The 25918-nt window shown below is 39.8% G+C and overlaps 1 protein-coding gene across 1 annotated transcript; it reads left to right on the top strand.

Annotated features, from left to right (window-relative positions):
* Positions 1 to 1741: 1741 nt before the first annotated feature.
* On the top strand, positions 1742 to 24412 carry LOC106699885 (protein SON-like). Its single transcript, XM_023329603.1, has 20 exons — positions 1742 to 1850; positions 2249 to 2449; positions 3396 to 3430; positions 3937 to 4121; positions 4750 to 4940; positions 6720 to 6898; positions 7488 to 7755; positions 7853 to 8046; positions 8150 to 8302; positions 8584 to 8759; positions 9610 to 9744; positions 10109 to 10195; positions 10296 to 10517; positions 13528 to 13638; positions 13747 to 13863; positions 16200 to 16347; positions 16659 to 16727; positions 18177 to 18292; positions 19483 to 19584; positions 23768 to 24412. Exons 1-20 carry the CDS (start codon positions 1768 to 1770, stop codon positions 23843 to 23845), a joined length of 2850 nt encoding a protein of 949 aa, XP_023185371.1. The 5' UTR covers positions 1742 to 1767; the 3' UTR covers positions 23846 to 24412.
* Positions 24413 to 25918: the final 1506 nt, after the last annotated feature.

Genomic DNA, 25918 nt, shown 5'->3' with positions numbered 1-25918 from the left:
TGACATTTCTTCCCTCTTACACAACTACATTCGCAGAGGGCTAACAATATACCTCCACATGTATAAAGCAACGCCTAAAGCCATAAACTCAGCAGATCCAAGTGCAAACCAAAATGATAAAGGGAGTGTCAAATTCTTCCATTCATTTTCTTTTCTCTGTATTAGTTTTTTGCAGTGTTTATTATTAATCTATTATTAATCTGGTCAGGTCGCCAGTCTGTCGCAGAGACAGACAGGAAAACAACCATGCACACACACACACACACACACACACACTCATACCTAGGGAGAATTTGGAGAGACCAATTAATCAGTGTTTATATCAACAAAGCTTAATAACATGTAATTTTTCTGTAGCTAAACACAGAATATCTGGGATTTAGTTTGATACCAAATTTCAGAAATATAAAGAAACAGAGATTTCACTGAAAGTTCAGTTTCTATAGCTACAAGGTGATTTAGCGTCATGAAAAACTGAGGTCACAAAAAATTACATTTATCGAAAAAAGGTTGAACAGTTGTTTGTAATATAACATGTGCTATTATGTAATAAAGAGGGATAAAGACCACTGCAGTTATTAACTAAGCCCTCATAACATGGCAGCTGTCCTGTTGAAATTTACAAACAATTCTGGGCTTTAAAACAAAAGTGATGGCATGATATTAAAAGATGAAAACTACAAAGAAAATCTTTCAAACAGTCACTGCTTCCCAAGAGACAAAACCGTCTGTCCAGAGGCTGGACAGTATCGTTTCCCCTTAATCTGTGTGTGGCCAGTGCTTTTGTTTTTTGATCGACCACAAACTGGACACTGACAGTAGTAGTCCTGCTTCCATTGGCGCTTTTTGGGAGGCTCCCCTCTTGCCAGGCGTTCCTGGTCTAATAATTCTCAGTTCTGGGAAAGAGGTGTCACAGCCACGGATACCTTCAGAGGAAAATTCACACCTTGGAGAAGATTGTCCCTGTCTGTTCTCTTCCGCCGCTCATGTAACCTGAAAGATAATACAACATAAGCTGCTCTGCACCCGCAATGATTCCCTTTCAACTTCTTCGAGACTTAGTGGTTGTCGTCGAGGTGTCTTTGAGGTGTCTAATCTTGCTATTTCTTAATGAGTTAATTAATAAAATACAAAAATGAAATAAAATAAGATAAAAAAATATTTGAACAAAAGTCTAGAAAAAGACTAAATCAGAACTAACCCAACACATCTACCATGAGAGGCACAACTCTTTAAAATATTATTATTATTATTATTATTAGTAGTAGTAGTAGTAAAAGGAGAAGTACAGTAGTACTCAATACTACTGTATTAATTTAGACAGTAAAGAATGTATGTGACAGAAAAGGACTTAGTGGTGAGATGAGTTTACCTCTCTGGTAAACGAATGCTTAGCAATTCCGAGTTTTATTATTGGCTAAATGTCATATTCATCGTTGCAAATTCACTGAAGGAAAACCATGTTTTACTGCTTTTTTCAATGGAATTGAGTATTATATCAGATCTAACAATAAATTGGGTGTTTAAACGTTTGAAATACGCAATGCTTTAAATGTAGTATTTGAAACCTAAACCCCCTAGTTTTTTCTTTTTATTTGCTTATCTGTACTATTCTTTTCTGAGACATGTAAATATATTCAGTCAACGTTGTCCTATGTAAATGGTACGTCTACAAATAAAGTTGAGAACAAAACTAACAGCGGGGGGAGCAACTATCGAGCGGATGGAGTTCCTACCCGGACGTTTATTCTAGTTACACACTGAAACATGGCGGCCAACATAGAACAAATTTTCCAGGATTTTATTCTAAACAAGATTCGAGAGATAGAGGAGCAGAAGGACGACAAAAGGTTTGTCGTCAGTCGTGTTTAGCTTGTGTTTCTGCTGACGGACTGTTGCTAACGATAGCCCTGCGCTCTGAATGTCGCCGAATCATGTGGTTCTGAATGTTGTGAACTAACCATGCATTGCATGCAGGCTTCGGGAAGGGCAGGGGATGAAAGTCTTCATACAGATGGAAACTGTTTTTTTTAAAAAAATATTTATAAAGATCATCTGTTTGATGTGTAAAGATTATTTTAACCACGGTGGAGATTAAAGGCCAAACGGCAGCACTGTCAGAAAGATCAACGCTAAACATTTTTTTTCCCTCTGCTTCCTCATGGATCTTTTCGATGCTGCCCTCGGGTTTTTTTTTTAAAAAATAATCAGACGGTAACATGTGATGTTCTGATCCGTTTCCCGGCAGCGAGGCAACAGGCGCGGACTGTGAAGAGAAAGTTAGTGATGCGGCAAAGAGAAGTCCTCCGAGAGCCCAGCATCAGGACCCCAGCAAGTCCCAGAAGAAGCAGAAGAAGCACAAAAAGCACAAGAGCAAGAAGAAGAGGAAGAACCATGAGAAGGACAGCAGTTCTGAGTCAGGAGCCGACATGGAGGGACAAGAGCCGAGGTAACAGGTTGATCTGAAAGAGCATCTATAGTCATGTTATCATATTAACAATATCCTTCAATAATTGCTTTTACTTTGTTCAGCAGTTGAATTAGATATTAATCAGTTAATCGTTTTCTTCTATTTCGTTATTGTTCCAAAATGTCAATAACTGAAACAATTTTTAAAAATCAGTTTAAATTACTTTCAGTTATTTAATTCTTTATCCCTGTGAACCTATCTAATTTATCTCACAATTTCTAATCATTTTTACCCCAGGACAAACCTAAACTCACTCTTTAAATGAAAGAAAAATATTGTATTGTGTAGACTAGAAGCTAACATGTTCGCAGTAATAATAGATCTTAACTGAAATTTAAAGCAGCCGAGATTCAGTCCGTCTTAAAATGAAATGACAAATATTATCTTTGACTGTATGTCCCTGAATGCACTTTACCTAAAGGTCATGCTACCATTTTGATACCAGAATGACTCCCTGTTGCTTTAAGGGGATGTTTAAATGTTTACTTAATTTCACAACAGACAGTAAGAAGAAATAAAGCGCCACGTGGATTAAAACAATATGTAAAAACATGCTAAGTAAGTGTTTATTGTGCAGATCATTAATCTGAGTTGCTCCTGTTTTCTTCATAGAGTAGCACAAATATAAAATGCTAATGTTAGCTGATTCATTAGTCAGGCTATCTGCTAATTTAGCAGAGCTTAAAAAGTCTGAAATTTCTAATAGAAAACTTTTTACAGTTTTGAAACCATGGTGACACATGACCTGGCTGAAACAAGTCATAGACATAATCAAGTCAGAAGAGAGGGAGAACTCGTGAAAGTTACAAATGGATGTAACACAGATGCTTAAGATGGCGAATTCTGAGACTTCACACTCTGCTGTTTTTGGTTGTCGTCCGTGTTTTCATTGGGAACTTGCCTGTCTTTTGTCTTTTCCTCGTAGAAAAGAGACACCAGCTCCAGAGATGAAGGAACAAGGTGAGTCGGCCAGAGTAAAAATGTTCACCTTTTACATGTGCTTTGTGTTTTATGAGGGCCAGCCTTTGAAGTTTTTGCTCCATATTTATCAGGAGTGAGAGAGGGGATGGGATTTATATGAATATGTCTTACAGGCATGGAGACTAAAAGGTCATATTTATTGGGAAAAATGCTACTTTGACCTTTTTTATACTTTTATAGTGAGTGGGGAAAACGTCACATGTGGCGCTTTACAAACTCCTAATCCATATGCGATATTATATGTTGGTTGTTGGGAGTGAGGCTACCATCGCAGTCTTACAGGGGCTTTAATTTTCTGCAGGGTTTACCCCAGAAAACTCCGGTTTACCCCCGGAGCTCGGGGCACTAAGGCAGTAATCCAGCTGACCGGCATGCTTCTGAGTTAAAAAATGTTTAAAGTTGACAGGAAATTTGAAAATACCACTTGATAGTTATGCATTATTGCAAGACTGCAGTGTCTTAAACATGTCTCCTGAATGGTCCAGGTGACAAGAAGTCCAGCTCCAACAGAGAGCACTCGTCGGGAAAGAAGAAGAAGAGAAAGAAGAAGAAGAGGAGGAGAAGTGGAGAGAACACGTCCGATTCGGACTCGGAAGTCACATCGAAGCAGAAGCTCAATAAATGTTTGCGACCTCGACAGGAACAGCTGCCAGATATCATCCCCAAACAGGTAACAGCAATTCATGGTAGAGTAAAAAGAGGTTGCTTTGTTTTATATGGATTATTAGTCTCATCAAATGTATCATTTACCTTCTACTTACTATCTTAAGTTAAAATATTGACATTTTGATACCTGGTTATATGGAGTTGATGGTGAGCCTGTTATTTTTCCCACTGGTCCGTTTCCATGACGAATGAAGTAAAGAAACAAAAACAATTCAAACAGGGAATGTGACAGAAACAATCCCAGAAATGTGTTTACCTCAACACTTGCTGTTGAAACACTTTGTCGCCATCTGGTGGTCAGAGTTCCACCCAAAAATGCCTGATTTCACTAAATTGCACAAGAACCTTCATTTATATCTGTAATATATTCAAATCAAGAATCTACAATTAATCCAGCTGCTGTTTGACAGCATTTATTTATCTTAAATAAATAAGATCAGCATTTCCAGAAGTAAAAATCATCTTTATTCATTTAATGCTTGAAATTCTTCAAATTCCTAACAAGTAGTGGATAAGCTGGACCGATGCTGGTCCTTCTCTCCCAAACTGTCTCTGTGTTGACATCACATATACACGTATCAGGTTTTTGTTTAGTTGTTTTTTTTTTGTTGCTGCTTTTCACTCTAAAACAGGACAGCTCCAATAAAGGGAATGGAAATGAAAAGAGAGCTGGGAGCAGGAGCCCGTGTCCGCCATCACATTCCAATTCTGAGTCCCATTCCTCCCCGGCGAAGAGCAACCCCGCCTCATCGCTGCGTCTCCACTGCCAAAGATCACAGGCTCAATCACCGTCTCCTTCACAGTGCCACCAAAGCGAAAGCAGGTATTACAAACGATATGATAAATGCCCGCCCCTGGAGGGAGTTCTAGATGCATTCAATAAAAAAAACTCTTCAGTTTTTTCAGTCTATGTCCTTTTTATCAAGGACAAATCGGCCTAATTAAATCACTAATGCAGGGGTCTGCAACCTGTCTAATCCAAAGTGACATTTTAACCCTCAGGCCAACTACATGAACATCAGTTTTACTCAAAATGAATAAGAACCAATGAAGGAGATGAAGAGTCACAGGTTGGAGAGTCCTGCTGAAAACTCCTGCTTTACTGGGATTTGGGCCTCTGGCTTTGAAACTCCTTTTATATCGGCTGTGAAAAAGTAGCGCTTTGTTTTGTTGACTCTGTTTGTTATAGAATAGATTAGGAACAATCTAAAAAGGGGTGATTGTTGTCGCATAAGATAAGTCCAAGGTTATATCATAGAGGGTAGCCCTGAGCAAAAAGAAGGCAGATTGAAATAAAAAATGAGTGGACGCAGAGAATGACGCAGTCTGCCAGACTGTTGTGGGAGAGTCCTGAAAATGTCCTTCAGGAAGAGAATGGGGGAATCCTATTATTATTTTTCTCTCATTATTTTGATAACTTGCTTTTCAGTTCAGGTCCTCTGCTGTTGGCACACCAGGTCTATTAGACCCTGTTCACACTGAATAGAATTTCAAGTGAATTACTTTCTCCACCAACCAGAGTTGGTAGCTAAAATCACCTGAGTTAAGGAAGAATCATCCTGCTGTCCCATAATTCTCTTCTGGATGTTTCATCTGGTTCTACTTTAGTGTTCCTCATCTGTCTGTGGCGTACCACGTACATCTGCTGTAGAAGGTTCTGGTTGGATCTATTTTTTTTCCAGGCAATTTGTGGTATTCCATCAGGAAAGGTTGACGGAAACTGCAAAATTCGATATCATTTCTTCAAAGTTTGTACGCTGGCTTGAGCTGGTTTTTAGCTTTTCTGAAAAAAAGATTTCATATGGGGAGAGGACTTAGCAAAGTTTCTCATTCGCTGGTGGGTTGTTGTCTTACCAGAGGCACAAACTCTGAAAGTTTCAAAGTCCAAACCTCAAGTACAGCAGGGAATACTCTCCATTTTCCTGAGATGTATGCTCCACTTCCTGTTTGTTACAGCCATCTGTGGCATCAACATCCGATTAATGTCGGGCGAAATGCAACATTTTCCCAGCTGATATTCGTCAGTCCAACAGATAACGACGTGCAATACTTTTGTACATCTGGAGAAATCCCTAAATGGAGAAATTAGTTCACAGAAAGTACAAGTTTGCCTATTTAGAATCATTTTGGCTTTAAATTGGACAAAAGCAGTAAACCACAAGAAGTGACCGGAGCAGTTTCAGCAAAGAACAAAAACATAGCAAAGTTGCATGAGTGTTACATGTTCACCATCCAGTTGATTACACTGTACAGTCACCAGGTGCTGCAGCTCTGAAAAAGCTTTTCACCGTCATAAATACTGTTAAATATAACGGTCTCAGCCCACTCTAGCGGTAAATATCTCTCTAAGGAAAACGCATGAAGAAGTTTCCCATTGATGTCACAATTGGCATTGAAATATACGTAAAGCCCATAAACACAGCTTCAAAACTCATCTTCTGGGCTGCTGGTTACTTCATGTATTTTTCCATGGATTCCGTCACTTGGCTTCAATCAAGTGCTGTCATTACAGTAATGAAGACAGGCCAGAACTTTTTTTTTTTTAATTGTTTGACATGTTTCTTAAATGAAACAAATGATGTTGTGGTGCGGTCGATTGCAGCCCGTCTGAGACGACAGGACGTTTGTGTGAGTCCGTGCTCAGTGCCCAGTGTCCTTCAGAAAGGCCCCAGTCGCCGGTGCAGAACCTCAGTTCTGCACAGAGACCCCTGCTGGCAGAAGAAAGAGCTGAACCAAAAGCAGCAGAGCCAGCGGAGAATCGAGACAAAACGGAAAAACAAGGTAAGCTCACGTAAAGCCAACAAATCCACATAAGCACCTCGGCACAGTTCTGACTCACAGGCTGAGCTCTCACATGTTGTCGCCTTTAATTAGCTCAATTAAAGTAAGTTAAATTATTGAAAAGTATGCTTAATATTTGCATTTCAAAAGTTACTTGTAATCATTGGGAGGCTTCTTACAATGTATTGAACATCATAACATGCTAATAAGTACATGACAGCACATGCTTTTTAGAAAATAATAAATGGAGGATGAATGGCAAAGAACAAACTACTACTGTTCGAATGAAAGTGTTCAAAAATAATGAGAATTAAGAATAAATAGTTCTGCTTCAGACCTTGTATGAGACTGTTTCAATTTTGAATTGATGTTAAAATAGTTTTGTTAACTGAATGCTGCTTTCTTGAAATTGAATTGTTTTAATTAATAAATGGACGCAGGGTCTTTGGTTAAGCTTCAAGAAAGCGGTAGATCACACACACATGCACACACACAGAGACACACCCTGGTTTATGCCACACTGTCTCAAAGCACCAGTTGGATTTTCAGCTTGATTAGAATTTGTTTGTTGGTCTTCCTAAAACTTTAGGTTCTGGTTCATCTGCCCACAAGCCGCCCACACCCTCTGCGCCCGAACAAGCCCCGAAGTCCACCGCCCCTCAGCAGAAAGCTTCAGAAAAGCCCAGGTCTCATGACAAGTCACCAGCCAGGAGGAAAAGAAAGCAGTCCCGGTCCCCAGACAGAGACAGAGACAAGAAGTCATCAAAGAAGAGAAAAAGATCCAACTCCCACAGCAGGAGCCACAGGAGAAGGTCCAGATCCAGGAGCCGCTCAGTGAGGAAGAGGTCACGCTCCAGGTAGCGTTACGCTTTCGTTCTGTAACGTCCAACATGCGGTTACCAGCATCAGAACCGATGTCGTCGTTTGTGTTTTGTTGGTTTCTTCGCTGCGTAGGTCGGCCCACCGGCGCTCCCGGAGGTCCCGCTCACGGTCTGCTTCGCGCAACCGTAGGAGGCTGACCTACAGCCAGAGGGACCGCTGGAAACGCGAGCCGAGCCACTCCCCCGTCCTCATCCTGCGCAAAAAAAGATCGCCCACAAGAAAGGACCGGAGCAGGAGTGCCAGCCCAAAACGCATCAGCGAACTGGGTCAGATACGCTAAACCAGCATTCCTCAGTCAAAGCTACCATTTGCCACTATGAGTTTTTGAATAAATTGGGGTTAATTATTCCTGTTTCTGTGTTTCCTCAGATAAGGAGCAGTTGTTGGAAATAGCCAAGGCCAATGCTGCTGCCATGTGTGTGAAGGCTGGGATGCCCGTCCCTGCCAGCCTTAGGACGACCGCGCTTCCTCTGGCCCTACCAAACATGGCCATGAACGCAGCGATGGCTAGCATGACTGCTGGTAAAATCTGGACATCATTTCTTAATTATGTCACATTCTGGGATGTTGGTTAGATTATTTTAAGCCCAGTTCACACTGCACAGTTTTTTGCCCCGACTTTGCCCCGACTGAATGGGTAGAATAGTGCTTTGCACCAATTTGATGGTTGAATAACCAACACAACAGAATTAAAAACAATAAATGTGGTGTTGCTCTACTAACTTAAATGAACAATGCGAACCCTATTTTCTCGGCTCTCTTTCGAACCTTTTTTAATTTTTGTAACTTTGTCTCCCTTGTAGCGTCTGTGACTGCAGCTCTGTCTAACATGGGGACTCTGTCTTCGCTGCTCCCACCGCACTCCGTCGGTAACAAGCCGTCTATCCTCGGCATCCAGTCCAACTCGGCCGCTCTGGAGGAAGTGAAAAAGAAAGTGGCGAAGCAGGCCAACAGCATTAGCATTAAGGAGTTTACTGATGTAAGACCCCAGTGTGTGTGTGTGTGTGTGTGTGTGTGTTTTCAGGACTAAACAAAGCACTTAAAACAGTAAGCAGTCATCAGCATGCTCTCAGTTTGGAGGATTTGTTCCATCGATGTCAGGTATTCTCTAAAACATGGCCGAAATGTTGAGGCGATATATGAAAGCTAAGGCGAAGAAGCAGAAATACTTTTACTGCCATAAGTTTACTAGAAAAAGCACAAATATGCATATTTTAAAGTTTGTTTCATCTTATTTGCAAAAATGCAACTGAAGAAGCATAAATCCTGTTTGTATGTTTATAAATCCCCCTCAAAAACCAATACAATTAAATACAGTACTTATCTAATATTTTGTTAGTGAAAATTAAGGATGTCCAATATACATTAGCCAAATGTATGATGAATTTAAAAGTAATGCATTATCAATAAATGCTCAAATATACTTGGATTGTAACTATGCTCGTTTGATAAAAACTACAGTTTTTCATAGCAGTAAGAATCGTGTTTTCTTTCTAAGTACTGAACTTCATGATAACCGACTTGAACGTGAAAGGAGGCATGAATTGATTGGTAGAGGATTTCTTTTTGTAGTTATTCTTTCCATGCAGAGTCTATGCTATTACTAAAGGACAGAGAGAAACAACAGACTTTGAAGACCAGACGTGTATTTAGTTTGGAATGTGTCAGGAATTGTTAAAAAACGGAAAATGTCACCTTGTCTTACTTCTGACTGTATACATCTGCACTCTCCCACTTGAAACCACATAGTAGGTAACAAGTCAAGACCTACAGCCTTATTATTACATTATATCTGTTAAGTCATTTCATTGTTCTCTGTGTTTTTATAGAAATGCAAGATGATTGCAGACAGCACTGGAGAGCTGCCGGTGGCACTACCTCATGTTTCCGATGAAGAAGACGACGGCAAACTCTTTGGAGGATCAACCATTCGAGAGCAAAAAGTCATCAACTTCAACATTAATGTAATTTTTTGTGTCTTTTCTAAACTGAGAAATGGACACTGAAGAGGCAAAATGGGCAGATATAAAGCTGTAGTTGGTGTGATTTGACAGCCGCTTTTTATTAAAAGATGTATTAAAGCTCTTTAAAATGCAGAAAAGGCAGATTTTAATTAGTTAATTTGCCAAAAATATTGTGTTTAATCCCCTTTAAAATAGGAAAAAATAAGCTGTATTGAATCTGGCAGCCGATTGATTACTTTAAATGCAACATGTAGTGCATAAGTGGAGTTGAAAAATTACTAGTCAGCATTTACATGGATTGTTTTAAGAAAAATAAAAATGGGCATTTATTGCAATTATTTATTTATTTTTTTCCAACTTTCAGAACACAACAGTTCGTCCAACATCGCGTAGTGATGCAGAAATGGCCAAGGAGTTTCCTGTGTCTTCAGGGTCACAGCATCGTAAGAAGGTCAGGATTCGTCTGTACAACCAATTAGGAGAAGCAAAGGATTCTCATCTGTTTCTAACACATATTAATGCTTCCTCCTGTTCACAATGCTACCATGTAGGAGGGAGAAGGAGTGGTTGCCTATGGAGAGTGGGTTCCAGTTGAGAAAACAGCTGACAAATCTACGTCTACGGGCAAGAAGTCTGTGTCAACCGCTCCCTCGGCGACGTCCACCTCGCTGTCGGGCGAGGCGGCGTCAGATTCAGGGTTACCCGACGTCATCGAGCAGCAGGTAGCACCTGTACCCGACAGCGACAGTGTTTTCCCTGAAGTACGGCAGCAGGTAAGACATAAACTCTCTATAGGGATTGTTGGTGTCTAATAAAGTCACTTCAATTCTGTCCTGGTTGGACTTTCACGTTTTGGTATTTTAGGATGCCCACCTCTGTGCAGTATCATTAAAATGTTTTGTTTTCTGTTATGACCCATATCAGTTCCTGCTTGAACACTTAGAGCTCCCAAAGCAGCAGCTGGAACGATCTGAGCTTATTGTAGAAACTCACACCGTCCTATAAATTTAATTACAATTCATTCCGGGAAGGTAAAGCAACATTTCCCATAAACAAAGCGCTATAGTTTAAATCCCAGTATATTGTGCCATGTGGGGACATAAACTGAGAACCATGGCGCCCATAAAATATGAAATATTTTAGCATTGTGGCTATTTGAGCCTTCGTATTGAAAAATAAAAAACTGCAGCAATATGCCTGTTGACTGTTGTTGGTGTTTTACTGCTTTACGTACATGTTTATTAAAAGGGTTTATAGAAATGTTCCACTCTGCAAACAAAAGCATGTAGAAGTCTGGCACGTTTATCTAGACGGCAGTTCATTTCTGAACCAGAAGGTGGTGCTGGACTCGTTTTAGCCAGTTCAGAAGCGCCTGGCTGCTGACACCAACACTGACGTTAGGTGGAGACATGCAAACAATTTACAAGGTCTGTCATGTTATTTAAGAGCCTCCATATAGATAACGTAACATTTGAACATAAAACAGAAGCAGCTATTCTCTGTGTTAGATTTATTTGAACTAAAATGGATTCAAAGCCGACCTGTCCAGGATGAATTGCGCCTGTTGCCCAGTGAATGCTGGGGACCAGCCTCCTTTGTGAAGCTTCAGGGATGAGAGGGAATAGATGGATGATTGATTTAGTTTCATCAGAACCTCAGTACATTTGCAAAGTCTAATCTAGATTTGTTTTGCTGCATATGGAGTAAAGTCTTCTTCCTCTGAATGGCATTTCAGCCAATGTTACAACAGGACTTAGTGACTCTCTCTTAACTTGTGTGTGAGTAGGGTATTGTTACAGTTTGTATCTGGGGTTGATTTGGACATTTTGTACCTTCCTAAAGAGGATGATGGCTGGTAGAGTTCCACATTATATAAAATCCCATTCGTCATTGCAATAAAATGAAATACAAAAGAAACCTGCAGGACCCTAAGCATCCTTTTTCTGAGACGGTTACACAACAGAGCCTCTTCAGTCGCTCCAGGTGATCATTCCTACCCACGGCCATAAGCATCAACTCAAATTCTTTGAAGAACCGTGGATAAGATGAGTTACTATTTATTTTGGATTAATAAAGTGTTCTTCAACTGAATTGACAAAACAATGACGCGTGTCTCTTCTTAATGTGTAGATGTGAAGTTTTAGAGAATTTGTGGAGGAGTTACAGATTAGGGTGTTGGCACGGAGGCCTTTCACCTGTGGAAAATGCAAAAAAGCTTCTGGCTTGATCACTTTAATGCAATGAATGACTTCTTCATCGACACTAAAGGCATCCTGATGGGCGCCACGGAGGTCACCGTTACCCAACCCAGCCGCGCTGATCAGAGCTCTGAGCAGGAAGCAGCTGTTTCTGCAGAATAACAAGACGCCGTCTTCTGCTTGGTGGGCACAAGCAGAGAGAGACATCTGTAATGAGATCGGCTGTCAGCGCTGGCAGAGATCACACATCACTGCCAGCGCCTTTGGGCTGTCAATACAAGCGAAATGAGAAATAACAAGACACTTGGCCTCTGAGTATTTACAGTTTGCTGTCGCTGTTCAATTTGCAGTGCTCTTGCGGTGTTTCACGTGGATGAAGGTATTTTGTAGGCTGGCAGGGATGTTATTCTGAGACGGAACAAGCGGCAAAACCTCCGTCAGGAGCATCAGAAGGGAAACGCCAAACTCAGGCTGTTTTGAGCTGGAAATCTTGGAGAAAGCTTCTGAGTGTAAAAGAGCAGATGCATGTTCTTGATGTAGTGAAAGTGTCATAAAATAAAAAAATAGTTGCCCAAACAGTGTTTGCAACAGATGCTACAGAACATTTATACACTGGCTGTGTTTATAAACTCCCCGATCAGAATGAGCTAAGGATCTCTCGCATGGTTCTGTAAGTTTCATTCTGTTGCTCCAGAGAACTAGAACTGCATTTTGCAATAGTTTTCATAGACTAAGAAGAATAAAAAAATAAAGTAGAAGTGAGTATGAACTGTAGCAGAGTGCATTTTGGGTTCATTGAGCCTAAGAAGCTCTGAAAAAAAACATTTTATGAACTTTTACACATTTATATTAGAACTGCAGCTAACAATTATTAGAGTAGTCAATCATTCTATCAGTTATTCGTATAAAACATGATCACACGTTGCAGATTTTTTTTATTGATCTTCTTCAGCCCTTCTTATACAATATTAGAAATACATTAAAAGATGCAAATAACAAATAAAACAGTTCCCCTTTTAAATAAGAAAATAAAAATGTTCTTGCCTAAAATGCCATAACAGAATTTCTCTAGGGAACGCTTGATCAAAACGATGCACATGGAGCTAAAATAAAATAAAATAAAAGTTATTTCACTTGTATGCTGCGGAAGATAATTAATGAAAGCTTTAACTGCAAACAAGAATAAAGTGGGTTTGACCTGACGCCATAGAAACCTGACTGCTGTTATGTTGTACTGTGTGCCGTTGCACTCCAGATAAATTCATTTCAAACATGCATTTTATTATTCTGATATATTCCTCAGCACTTTCCAGCTAACTCCAGTCAGACATATTTGTATATTAAACACCCAGCTCTCCTTTGCCTCCCATCTGGAACGTCTCTGGCAGATATCAGAACTGCAGCTCCCGTGTGGAAAACGGCAAAGATTTAAGTAAAGCCTTAAGTTTTGAAGCAGCAGCTGGAAGAGACGAGTCCTTGTAGATGAGCAGTGACGCATGCAGAAACGTCCAAACCGATATAGTGGTAGTTTTCTTCCATCACTTCAAATTGCCTTTTTTTTCTTCTTCTTCTTCTCTCCCCTCAGAATGTGGATATCACCCAGGCAGTGACGGAGAGAATCAAAGCTCAGAGGCGATTGGCTGAGAACCCCTATGACGTCAGTGCCATTTGTATGCTCAGCCGCGCTCAAGAGCAGGTAGAATACGTCTCACTCAGGATTCTTAAGGAAATGTTGATTTCTCAAATAGTTATAATGAAAATTGAATGGCTGGCTTTTAAGGCAATGCTTGTTTTTTTTTAACAGGTGGATGCGTGGGCTCAGTCCAGCAACGTTCCTGGTCTCTTTACTGGTTCTACTGGAGCCCAGGTTCTCAGCTCAGAGGAGCTGTCTACCAGCGGACCACAAGCATGGCTAAAGAAGGTAAGGGTTACTTAGCCACTCATTTAACGTCAAATCCTACGGTGAGACACATGAACGACGTCGAGGGCAGATGTTTTTCACCATCGGTCTTCAGTGGTTCAAACGTGGAAATCCTCGTTGAAGTTTTGGACCATTAAGCAGAGGGTTTGCATTTCTTCAGGAAAAACAGCAACTCCCCAACACTGTCAAATCTCAATCAAGCTACACTTTTAACATGGAAATGGTTTTAGGAAGCACACAAATATATTTTAGTGATTAGTTATGTAAAAGAACAACAACCAAAAAAGCAGTCATGGACCTGGCAACTACTTTAAAAGGAGTGGAGAACAAATATTAGCCGATTAGCTGATTAAATGTTAATACCAACATGTACCAGTGTCTTTAAGTCTAAGTTCCAGAGATCATGTTCGTTCTGAACGAAGGAACTTCGAACGAAAGGTTTGGAGTGTAAACTGAAAGAAGAGGACATTTGGGTCTCAAAAAGTTTTAAAATTTTCTTTGTTCACAGTAATCAGAGAGAGCATGAAAGGGTGGCATTTCCCAAAGGTCACAAATTGGGAATTGAACCCCAAACTACTTGCCTCAGAGTAAAATGAAACGAAACTCTGCAGGAACTTTTCAAAATCAAGATGATAAACCCAAAGGTATTTGGAAGAAAAACATGGTGCGTTCAGGCGCAGGTTGAGTTGAGGCAGTTTTTCTCAGTCTGTGAATCAGGATTAGATAACTCACAAAAGTGGGCCCACTGTGATATTGTCAGGTGCCCATCAACCCCACCAGGGGAATTTAGGAAAGCGTGCAATGTCACGTTTAATACCCTGTTAAGAAAAAAGAAAAATGCAGTGTTTCTTAAAGGAAACTGAAAAGAAATCGTTCAGTACAAAAGCTTCAGTTTGTTACCAACCCTGAGAAAACACAGTTTTCTATGTCATGTTTGTATTAAGGGGTCTGAGCTGGTGTTTGTCAAAAGTTCAGGACTTTTAACGAATGCTGCATTGTTTCTGGTTTCCGTCCATCTTTATTCTCAGCGGCTGACCAGCAGGCTCACACAAACTGCTGTAGTCGCAGAGTAACCCAGCTGTCACTGACAAATTAGACACTGTGGTGTGCAAGTTTATGACAGAGGTGACGTCTCACCTTTTTCCTCTTGCAAAAACACACTTACTGACCTTAACCCGACGCTGAAACTGACGGCGGCAGCTCACCCGTTTAATGAGATGGGATCAGTTTTCACCAGTCAATGGTAGGGCTGCCAGCTCAATCCTAGACCACTTCTCTCTGTATGCTGACTCCTGCGATCCAGTCAAACTGTGAGGCTAACACTGTGTTGTGTAATCCTGTGTGATCTTCTGGGTTTGTCCTGTAGGGGAGGACAGAAGGACGTGAACAAGTTATTAATGGCAAAGGAAAAAGATTGATTTGAAGGATTTAACTTGGTGTATGCCAAAAACTAATATATGTTGTTAAAAATCTGATCGCCAAATTTCTTTCCATTTGCTAGAAAACTTGGATTTACAAATGCAAATAATTTTTTGTAATTCTAATGAAGCTTAAACAGAAATAATTTGGCCTGATTTAACTTCAAAACGGTGAAAAAGAAATTATATGTGTCTTTTTATTCAGCGTATTTAAATGTCTTTTTTCAAATGTAAATTATAGAGTTGATCTCAATTTCTCCGGCCACTTTCTTTGTGCAGATATTTTAAACCACATATAATATCTGATGTTTGATAAAGCAGCACAGCTCTAGGAAGGTGGTAAAATCACTGACATCGATGAGACCTGTGTCTGAAATCCTTCAACAAAATCAAAATCAACAGCGAAATTAAAAAAGAGGGAGAAAAATTAATTGCTTTCAAAATTTCTAACCCCCACAATAACATGCTTTCATATCTTACCTTCAAAACCAGTCCTAAACATTCGCTCCCCCAAGGTGAAACTTTGCAAAGTCCTCCTCAGCTGTTAGCACTGCAGGTCTGTGGTTGCATGTCTTGCTAAGGGCTGTTAGACACCAAGCTGACATGTGTCTGTCAGGAGCCTCAGTGCATGTCTGTCCCTGTTGACTCTGGATGGTTACAGTCTGTTCTGTCAAACCCACCAGTAGTTTAGATCCGATTTAACTGTGTCAGGTTTGGGTCTGTCAGTCTGAAGCAGACTGGTTGGTTCTTTAGCATATTGAATAAACTACATAACATAACCAATTAAAACTAAAACTGAATCACTTCCCCTTCCTGACATAAACTAAAAAAGGTTAGTGGTGTGACCCGTTCCAGGGCTATATTGGGTCTATGCTGAGTTGTGCTGATGCAGAGTGGTTTTCTCTCTCCTGGGTGTAGGACCAGTTCCTCAGGGCGGCTCCGGTGTCGGGCGGCGTTGGGGAGTTCCTCATGAGGAAGATGGGCTGGAGAACGGGCGAGGGCTTAGGGAGGAACCGCGAGGGGACGGTGGAACCAATCGTCATCGACTTCAAGGTGGACAGAAAAGGTGCGAATTTTTCTTTTTTGGGGTTATTTAGTACAAATCATTTATTTTATAGAAAATTCTTACCCGTTTTTGGTCATTGAAATTATTATACAGGCATTTAAAGGGTTAATTCTTGGTTCTGTACTGTATAATAACTCCCCACATGCAAACGCTGGGTTTCCTGTTAAATCTCCTGCTTCTCTCTGCCGCTCCATCAGCCCCTTCCACATCCCACTGATGGACTCTTTAGGGAGATTTTCAGACAGTTGATCATAATAAATGCGGCAGCAGTGCTAATGGAGTTCCTGTGCTCACTGATTTTTATCTTCCAGGTCTTGTTGCTGAGGGAGAAAAGCCACAGAAGCAAACAGGAGGACTTGTTGTAACCAAGGACCTAATGGGTAACACATTCACTGCATTATGTCCGACTGTTTGCTCTTGCTGAAAAGATTCACATATGGAAAAATAAGTTTGCGTGTCAGATATATTGATTGATTCTTGATTTGTGTCTCTAAAGCACTTAGGCTTAGACTTGTCTTATTCAAAGCGCCATGGCAGCGCAGTGATTCCAGATGAGGCTGCCCTCCATTAACACACACTTTAGTTTGTTTTATTCATTTACAATTAAACATGAACATGTCCCATGTTGATGTAAATAGACAGTTTTGAAAAAATAGGAGCAGTTGGAAGAAAAAAAAAATCCCCTTATCCCTAAAGTTGATTTGTAATAATCAGCCATCCTTATAGATACCATATCTCTACACACACATTTTTTTTTATATCTTTCTAATGATACAGTACTCTACTGAGTCAATTTACTTCATTATACCTGGTTAGAATATTATATTTTATTACTTTCTAAAGTAAAAATTGATATACTCTGGTTATTTTAGAAAGATTTGTTCCATAAACAGAAATACAGTGTTCCATTTGTTTAGTTCGGACTTGTTTTTATTTTTATTTTTATTTTGAAATCACTGATCCTCTCAAATTATACGTTTTGATTAACCTTTATTTTACCAGGATAAAAACACATTTAGTCCTGGCCAAGAAGCAGCAACAAATACGACACAGACAAATAATCAGTTAAATGAAAATATCATCTTTATCAATCATATTATACATTTAAAATAATTAAATTAATTATATTTTTGAAGGGCACTTTTGTTTATAGGGACTTCATAATCCATGTTCAATGCTTCATGCTGTGTGTGGTTTTTATTTCCATTTTATTTATTGTTTTTGGTTGCTGTATTTTATTTTGGATGTTTACGATAACTTCCAATTCCAGCCTGGAATCTACTGATTCCACTTTGAGATGGAGAACTTGCATTTATTACTTGAATATATTTACTTGAAGGTGATATGAAAACAACAATGTTATTGTTTATCACAATAATTACTGGGGCAATTTACCTGAAGGTTCCACGTTCATCTGTTTACCTTAAGGTTTCTTCCTGTTTCTTCTGAGATGCAGTGGGATTGATTCACTGAATCTGTGATTCAGCCCCAGAACAAAAGCTAAAAAATCTTGTAAAGATAAAGAAGTCGTGTTCTGACATGACCTGAAAGGCCACACAGAGATTCTCCATGCGTCTGCATACATAAAATAAGTCAGCAAATCTTGAAATTAGCTTTAGATGTATCTGTTTGCTTGTTCATGCTCTCATTATCAAAGGTGCTGTCAGTGTGGCCTAGGATGGGAGCGGTTCAAAGAACTCCCATCAAAACCCGATATTCTTGAAGGCACGACTCGGCTTCTGACGGAAAATGTCTTTTGATTAAACTTGTGAAAACGGTCGCCATCCTTTCCTTCTCATTTCCTTCACGCTGGTTTTATTTGTGCGCAGGGAAGCACCCGGTTTCCGCTCTCATTGAGCTGTGCAACAAGAAGCGGATCACGCAGCCAGAATTCGTCATGGTTCACCACAGCGGACCGGACCACCGCAAGAGTTTCCTTTTCAAGGTTGGTAAACAGACCCGTTCAATAAATGTGAATATTATTGAAAAGCTGATTTATTATAGGAACTTTTTCACTATGTTATATAGATTAATTACACAGATGGCCTTTATTTCTGTTAATTATGATGATTTTCCACTTTACGTTTAAAAGTAGATTATTACATTCGACCAATGTACTGTACGTCCTTAAAGAGCAGTATTGTGTAAAGGCAACATTTTGAGATTTACATCATGTTAAGATGTTATTCCCTCATTAAAAACATATCTTTAGTGTTGCTTTGATTCTTTCATGCATGTTTGAGAAATCCTATAATGTCCCCTGTCAACCATTCAGCTGTGAAAAACGTCCAGGTTGACCTAGCAGTTTCTAAGCTTCCGGGCTTCTGCCTCACAGAGTTTCTACTCCCCCACTCAGCTCCTTCAGACTAGCCTGCAGCAATTAGCAAACACCTGGTGGAGCTGTACATCAGCTGATCACATTATATGAGCTACTTCTCAGTGTAACGCTGGTGAACACGTTAAAGGATTAATAGAGGAGCCGTGTTTGACTTCCTGAAAGCTGAGTTTCATAAAGAGGAGGAGCTTTTAAAGAGAGAGAGGCCCAATTTCTTCCAACCATCCATTTTCTGTACACCCTTGTCCCTAGTGGGGTCGGGAGGGGTACTGGTGCCTATCTCCGGCGAACTTTTTGGGTGAGAGTCTGTCGCAGGGCAACACAGAGACAGGACAAACAACCATGCACACACTCACACCTAGGGAGCATTTAGAGAGACCAATTTACCTTCTTGCTGCAAGGCAACAGTGCTGCCAACTGCGCCACTGTGCAGCCCTTTCCCAATTTATTTTAATATCAAATTTCTTTTAAGTTATATTTAATGTATACAGCCTTTTTATAACAACCGAAGATGACATACTTAGTTCATTGTGCTACAAAATTTCACTGTGCCTGGAAAATACATTGCACTGCCCCTTCAAGCAAAAAATACTTTTGTAATTTCAATTTGCACACTTTTATGATTCATGGAAATGCAGCTAGTGGCATCCATTTTCTCATACATTTTTGGAATAAATCTAGAATTCTGTGTTTGCACCTTCCTGACCTTCTTGTTTCCACGGTCTGTAATCAAAAGCATAAGTCAACTGAATCCACAGCTCCTGTGTTATTAAAGCCATCCGTATGCCGTGTTGCTGCAGGTCACTGTGAACGGGGTGGACTATCAGCCGCAGACCGCCAGTCCCAATAAGAAACACGCCAAGGCCATGGCAGCCACCGTCGCCCTGCAGGCTCTCGGAGAGGTACGGCCTCGTCTTCTCTTCCGCCTGGGTCTAAATAACAGAATGCACTTGTTGTTGTTGTAGCTCTACGTCCCAATTAGAGAGCCTTTAAACAGCTGCTGTTATTTTCTCGTGGCCTTTAGCTTGTTAAAAAAAAAAAAAAAAACGCCTCGGCTTTTCTCTCTCATCAGTCGTTTGCTGTGTAGGCGGGCGTATCAGATCAGCTGAGATCATTTCAGATTCAACTGAGTACATTTATCGTGTTTAGATCGACCACAGATACACAGTCTTACATTAATCCATTATGTTAAGGCCTAGACATTTTTTAGGAAGACTATAGACATCACAGCTGTCCAGCACAATCATCAACACCCTCCACAAGCATCTGCTTTAGGATATTACTGTGGAAAGTTCAGCTGAAGGAAAACATATTGTAGAACTGCAGGACTGAAGACTATGAAGCAAAGAATTTGGTGTTTATTTAAGGCATTAACACAAGTAGTATTTTTCCCTTTGATGAAAAAGTTGTTCTGATTGTGTCAGGAGATGCAGGAGGTCCTTCCTGCCCACAACATCACCATCCATAGCAATTCTTTGAAGATACTTCAAAGAATATGAGTTCTGCTAACATTTAATTTCCCTTTGGGATAAACAGTGTATTTTTAATCTAATTGAATGAAGCGAAAATGGGCCTAGACGATGGTGGTGAATATTTCTGAAAATAAAATAAAAATCATATATGTAAATATACGCGCAGCTAAAATTGCGGCGTTGCAGAATTGTTGCTCTTTCTTTTGCATCTTCTAAAGGCGTGCTTCATTTTTATTGAGTTTATTCTGACATTCTTTCCTGGGATGTAGAGTTCTTGCAGGTCATTAAACAAAAATATTGGAAAAATTCTCCTAGGAAACAAGTGGAAGTAGATTTTGAGTTGGTTTTATACTTTGATGAAAGGACAGAGTCTGGCTTCATATGCCAGCTTATAGATCAGCCATATGGAATCACTAATGCTTCCATTATCACCGATCCATTAGTTATCAGCCATGCTGTACCCATTAGTGCATTAGTGAGCTGTCATAAGAGATGAAATAGTTTGACCTTTTCATTATAAAGATTGAATGAAAGTAAACGTCTACCTGGTGAAATCAGGCTAGAATCACATTTTCTAATACCTGGTATTTATTTATCAAGACGTTTTGAACGTTCTGAAATGAGTGACATTCAACCTCAGAGCAAGAAAAGCAGTCATTGTATTTTAAACAGATTGATGTCGGAACTTTTGATTCTTTTCTGTTGTGGATTAGCTGCTGGATTTGGAACGATGGCCTCACAGAATTTTGGGAAACGTTGGCATCTCATGGTCGACTGCAGGGCAGTTGGGAATCTGTCCCACCACTGTACCTCATAGTGGCATTTCTACCGTGGTTCTTTGGTTCTTCTTACCAAAGAACATTGTTCCAGAAGTCTTGTCTTCGTGATTGGAAGACGTCCAAACTACAAACAGAACCTCTTGTGGTTTTTCCATAGCTACCAGATTTGTTTAAAGTTTGACTAAAAATTGCTTTTCAACAGATTCTTCAACCTGAACTTTGACTAGCGCGCTGCGTTTGTCATAAAATAGATAACTTAAACACATTTTAAAATTTATTTTTGAACATTTTGAATCGATTCAACATTTCCCAGTACTACGAATTGCGAATCTCTACGGAATCGATTTTTTTCCCCCTCCACTTCTACTCTCTATATTCTCTATATTGAGCCCCTGGAGTGTAAAAGAAGAAAAACAAGAGATGGGACAGTTGCTACTGTCGGCAGATTGACCCTACTGACCCTCATTGAGGTTAACATGTCAGGTGGAAGATTGTTTCCTTTTAAAATGCTCCTTTTTATTTTAGCTCACAGCCTGAAGAGGAAAGCCTGGCTAGCAAAGAAAGATCCTGACCCATATGGTTGGAGCCATTATTTCCATCTGGCCCTCGGGGGGTGTGGATGTAGCTTTGGAGTATTTTAACATGGGGAATGGAGGGTGTTGCATGTTCCAGGGGTCAGTCAGTCCATCGACGCATTACAGGCAGTGGAGATGCTGTTTACTTTAAGTGTAGTTTTGATTTAAAAAAAAAAAAAAAAAAAAACTTAAGAAGCTTCGAGTTTGTGCGACGTCCGTCGGCGGAGATGTGCTGACACACATCAGTAAAGAGCATCAGCCTCAGAGGCAGCAGCAGTTTACTGAAGGTCGTATTTGGAAGTATTTTATAAGGTCGCTTCCTGATATCCAATATTCCAGACGTTTGGCTGCTCTTAGATAAAATTTAGTGCAGCTATCCAAGGTTTCGCAAAGGTTAGCATTAGTGTCTCATGGTGTACAAAACTGATCTTTTTTTTTTTAAGCAAAGTACAAACCAGAGATGAGATTTTTCAGTCGCACCTTTTGTAGATGAAATATGAAAATGATCAGATCTTAAATATAGTTTTGTTTGTCTAATGTTTTAAAAAAAAATTTGTAATAAACTCTATTTCCATTTTTTTTTTGCTCCTTATTGAAAGACCAGCTGACTTTTAAGAAATATAAGGTAATCAGTCACGTCCATCTTCCCAGCTGTTATAGCTGTAGACCCATAAAGGAACCTAATTTTGTGTGAAATTCAACTATAAGCAAGAACATCTTCAAATGATGTTTTAATGTTGGGTTTAAAATAATGTCTGTTAAGCTTTCGGATGACTTTGCATTAATAGTTTCAAGTTATCTACATGTACATCCATGAGAGACTAAATCTAAATTTAAAAAATCGGAGATATTTTTGTAGCCTCTCATTAGATTGTGATGGATAGACGGCTGCCCCCACACAGCGAACTTTCCAATCAGCTTCCTTAAATCACTGCTGCTGCTGCTGCCGACCCGGCAGATGGCGGCGAAGGAAATTCTTTCAACCGCAAACGTCTTGAAGATTCGTAGCGTCTTGCTGGAAACACGGCGAGGTAGAAGTGAGAGCAACCTTCAGCGCTGCTGTAAGCCTCTTTGCAAACTCCTAATTATTCACACATTTGTATGCAAAGCTATTCACAATAAATTCTGTTTGACTGGAGTCTCCTCGTAAAACTCCTGTGCCACAAACAATCAGATGTGATGGGAACAGTGGTTGTCATGCCAATAACGGCAAATGTTTTTGCTCGGTGTTGATTATGGGAACGTGGCCTGTTGTTCTTCCGAACAGGTTCATCTCCACAGATTAGAACAGCATAAAAAGGTTCATTTATTTTAGTAATTCAATTAAAAAAGTTCAGCTCATTAAAGCAATTCATTCCCCAGAGTGATATATGAAATATGGCAAGTTTTCAGAATATTAAAATATTACATGAGGCCAATAAAACAGGTTTGCTGGCAGAGTGAAAGGCTGTAGAGTTAACTTGGGTGTGGGGGAAAACCTCAAACATTGAGGACCGGCTTTGGACACCACTGCAAGATGTTACTTTGGCGATCCTTCCACTCAACTTTCCACTTGTATGCTAGGCTACAGTAACGGTAACTGTAGCCAACTTGTGGAGGTTATTATTAGCTAAGTTTGCATTTTGAATGTGCACAACACTTCAATATTCTGCTAATGCTGAAAAAAATAACATTTCGCAATAAGCTTGTTCACGTTATTTAAAAAAAAAAACATGCTGCACCATCATCCTCCTACCACTTCCTGTCGTACTCTTTTTCCTTCTTAGTAACATTCAGTTGTTGATCACGACTCATGGGATGCGGAAAAAGTTTTTCCCTTGCAGTTCTGCGAAATACACCAATTTTGATAAAGCGGAAAAACCACCTCAAACTTTTTCTTTCTTTTTTTAAACGTGGCGTGTTTCCGTTCAGCAAACTTAGTTTCATAGTTCCAGTTTATGTAATTTTATGCTCAATGGAAGCGCAGCTACTGACAGCTGGGAAGTTGTAATGTCAGCAGTCTTCCTTATGATTCTAGGCCAGCGGGTCATGTTGTACCGAGCCCAGGGGGGGGGGCATAAGTGTAAATTTCCACCAGAAAACTCAGAAATGTTTAGATAAATCTCAGAAATGTAATAAAAACAACAAGGAAATTTCTGAGTACATAACAGGAACACCAGACTGCTAACGCTACCCAGTGTCGTGTTAAAACGCATCAGATGTGTGAGTGAACATCTTGTTTTGAGATGTGTTCCTGTGTTTTGTTGTGTTGTCTGGCAGGTTCCTGCAGACGGACCTGGACTCTACACCGGCCCCGTCTTCACTGCTGCCTCCACCGGCCCTCTGTTCTCCACGTAGACATTCACACATCGCTTTTATTTCCCCACTGCAAACATTTCAGCCTTGTGACAGTCAGTCAGGAAGGTACAGGATGTATTCCAGCCAAAACAGCTTCCTGCTTTTGTTCAGGACGCCTCACTGTCACGGCAGACCCCGGTGCGCAACATGGAACCGAGCCAGTCAGTAAATCCACTTGTGGTGTTTCTTTCTGGTACCTAAATATTCTCCTCTTCACTGTTGTAGCTGGTAGATAGTGAGATCTCAGCTGCCATCTGGGTGGTTTTAAACCCCTTTTAACATGCTCGGACGTATTACACAGAGATTGTATAAAGTATGCATGGCTGTACCTTTGTAAGTTATGTAAATATGTATAGTGAGTGTAATGTATAGCATCTGTTTTAATCTTTTATTAGTTGAAACTAAGTAAAGACTTCTTGCAGTAAATGGCAGGCCTTGGTTCTGTTTGTCCTCTTGTTGTAGTTTTCCTTCTGACTAAATGTTTCACACGAGGCTGTTCAAGTTGGAATAAAGCCTTCCAACATATGCAAACTGAAATAAAGATTCTATTTATGTAACACGGTTAAATAGCCTACAATGCCTGGGTTTTTTTTTTTTTTTTTTAAGTGTTTTCGCTGGAAATGTCTCACAGCTTTGTTAGTTGTTAAAGTCTGAAAAACGATCAGAGGTTCAGGTGGCACGAGAGGAGCGCACACTTTTCACCCTACTCAGGTAAATGAGGTCTTAAAAGGAAACTGTGGAAAATAATGTAAGGAGGTTTGTTTAGTTCCACCTTAATTTAATATTAAAGACAATTTGGACTTAAATGACCCTTTTCCACTAGTGACTAGCAGTTTGGCTTTACTCTACATGCTTACCTGCTGCTTTGACTGTGAGACTCGTTTCAAACAATTAAATCTTCATTGTTGATCTTTTGTAATTTAAGTAAATAATCTTTCAACTGCATTTTTTTTTCCTCTTTTGTGTGTTTTTTTTATTTCTTTTACTGATTTGACAAGGACATTTGATGTTTTAGTGTCTTGGGAGTGCAGTGCTTGTTGGGGCATTCTTGGATTTCTAATTGGCTCTGATCCCTTATATTTACCTACATGCAGAATTTTAGTCTTGCAACAGCATTAAATCTGTTTCTGCTGTGCAAGACTGATATATCTTTACTTATCAGACTACAAATAATAGTGGAAACTTCCAGAAGGTGAGAAAATGGGAGGCGGAGGGGTGAATTGTTTTTATTTAAGAAGAATGTTATTGTGAGCGATCATCTCAAAGTATTCCCAGATGTCAGAGATTTTCCTCTTGCTGGCTGCATGTTATCCTAAACCAGCAGCTGTCTGTAGGTCACATCCTGTAAACAAAATAGGCTAAAGAGATAATTGGATTTGTTTTTTTTTTATAGAACCCGTGTCAATTAGGGCAGACAGTCTCCAGAAATATAGGCAACATATTTATCCATATTGCTGGAGACTGTATGTCACAATAAACTATACATGTTGTAGGATGACAAAAATATGTCTGTTTGCCAAAAGCCAGAATAATGAGGGTTTTATTTTGTTTAAAATTCAGACGTGAGCGAATTCAGAACCAATAACTTTATTGGTTTCCATACCAACAAAGTTATTATTCACACCCCTGACAGACAGAAGGGGCCAGAAGTCTGGGATTGGTGGAATGCCTGGGAAGATGTTTCTAGTCTTTACAATCAGCCGAGCTGTTGCTAGCTGGTCGTTTAGGAGGAGTGAGCTTAGACTGAAAGCTTTTACCAGTCGCAGTTATACACTTTGATTCTGTGTACATTTGGATTGATTTGATATAAAATAAGTGCTTTTGACATTTGTTCTTAATTCGTTTACAAAAGAAATAACTGAATTGAATTGAATTTATTCTCAATCTATAACTTCCTGTTTGTCTTTAGGTGTTTCCAGTTAATATTCTTTCCCAATGACACCAGCACCAGCACCAGTCCCTCCTTCAGTATCAACATGATGCTTCCACTTCCACACTTCTAATGACAGTATGGAACTATTTCCTTAGTTTATGCACAGATGAGTTTATATATATATATATATATATATATAT

This window comes from Xiphophorus maculatus, chromosome 24, assembly GCF_002775205.1.
Source record: "Xiphophorus maculatus strain JP 163 A chromosome 24, X_maculatus-5.0-male, whole genome shotgun sequence".
NCBI classification, from domain to species: Eukaryota; Metazoa; Chordata; class Actinopteri; order Cyprinodontiformes; family Poeciliidae; genus Xiphophorus; species Xiphophorus maculatus.
Note: the sequence above shows the minus strand (reverse complement) of the source record. Positions and strands in the feature narration are given on the sequence as shown.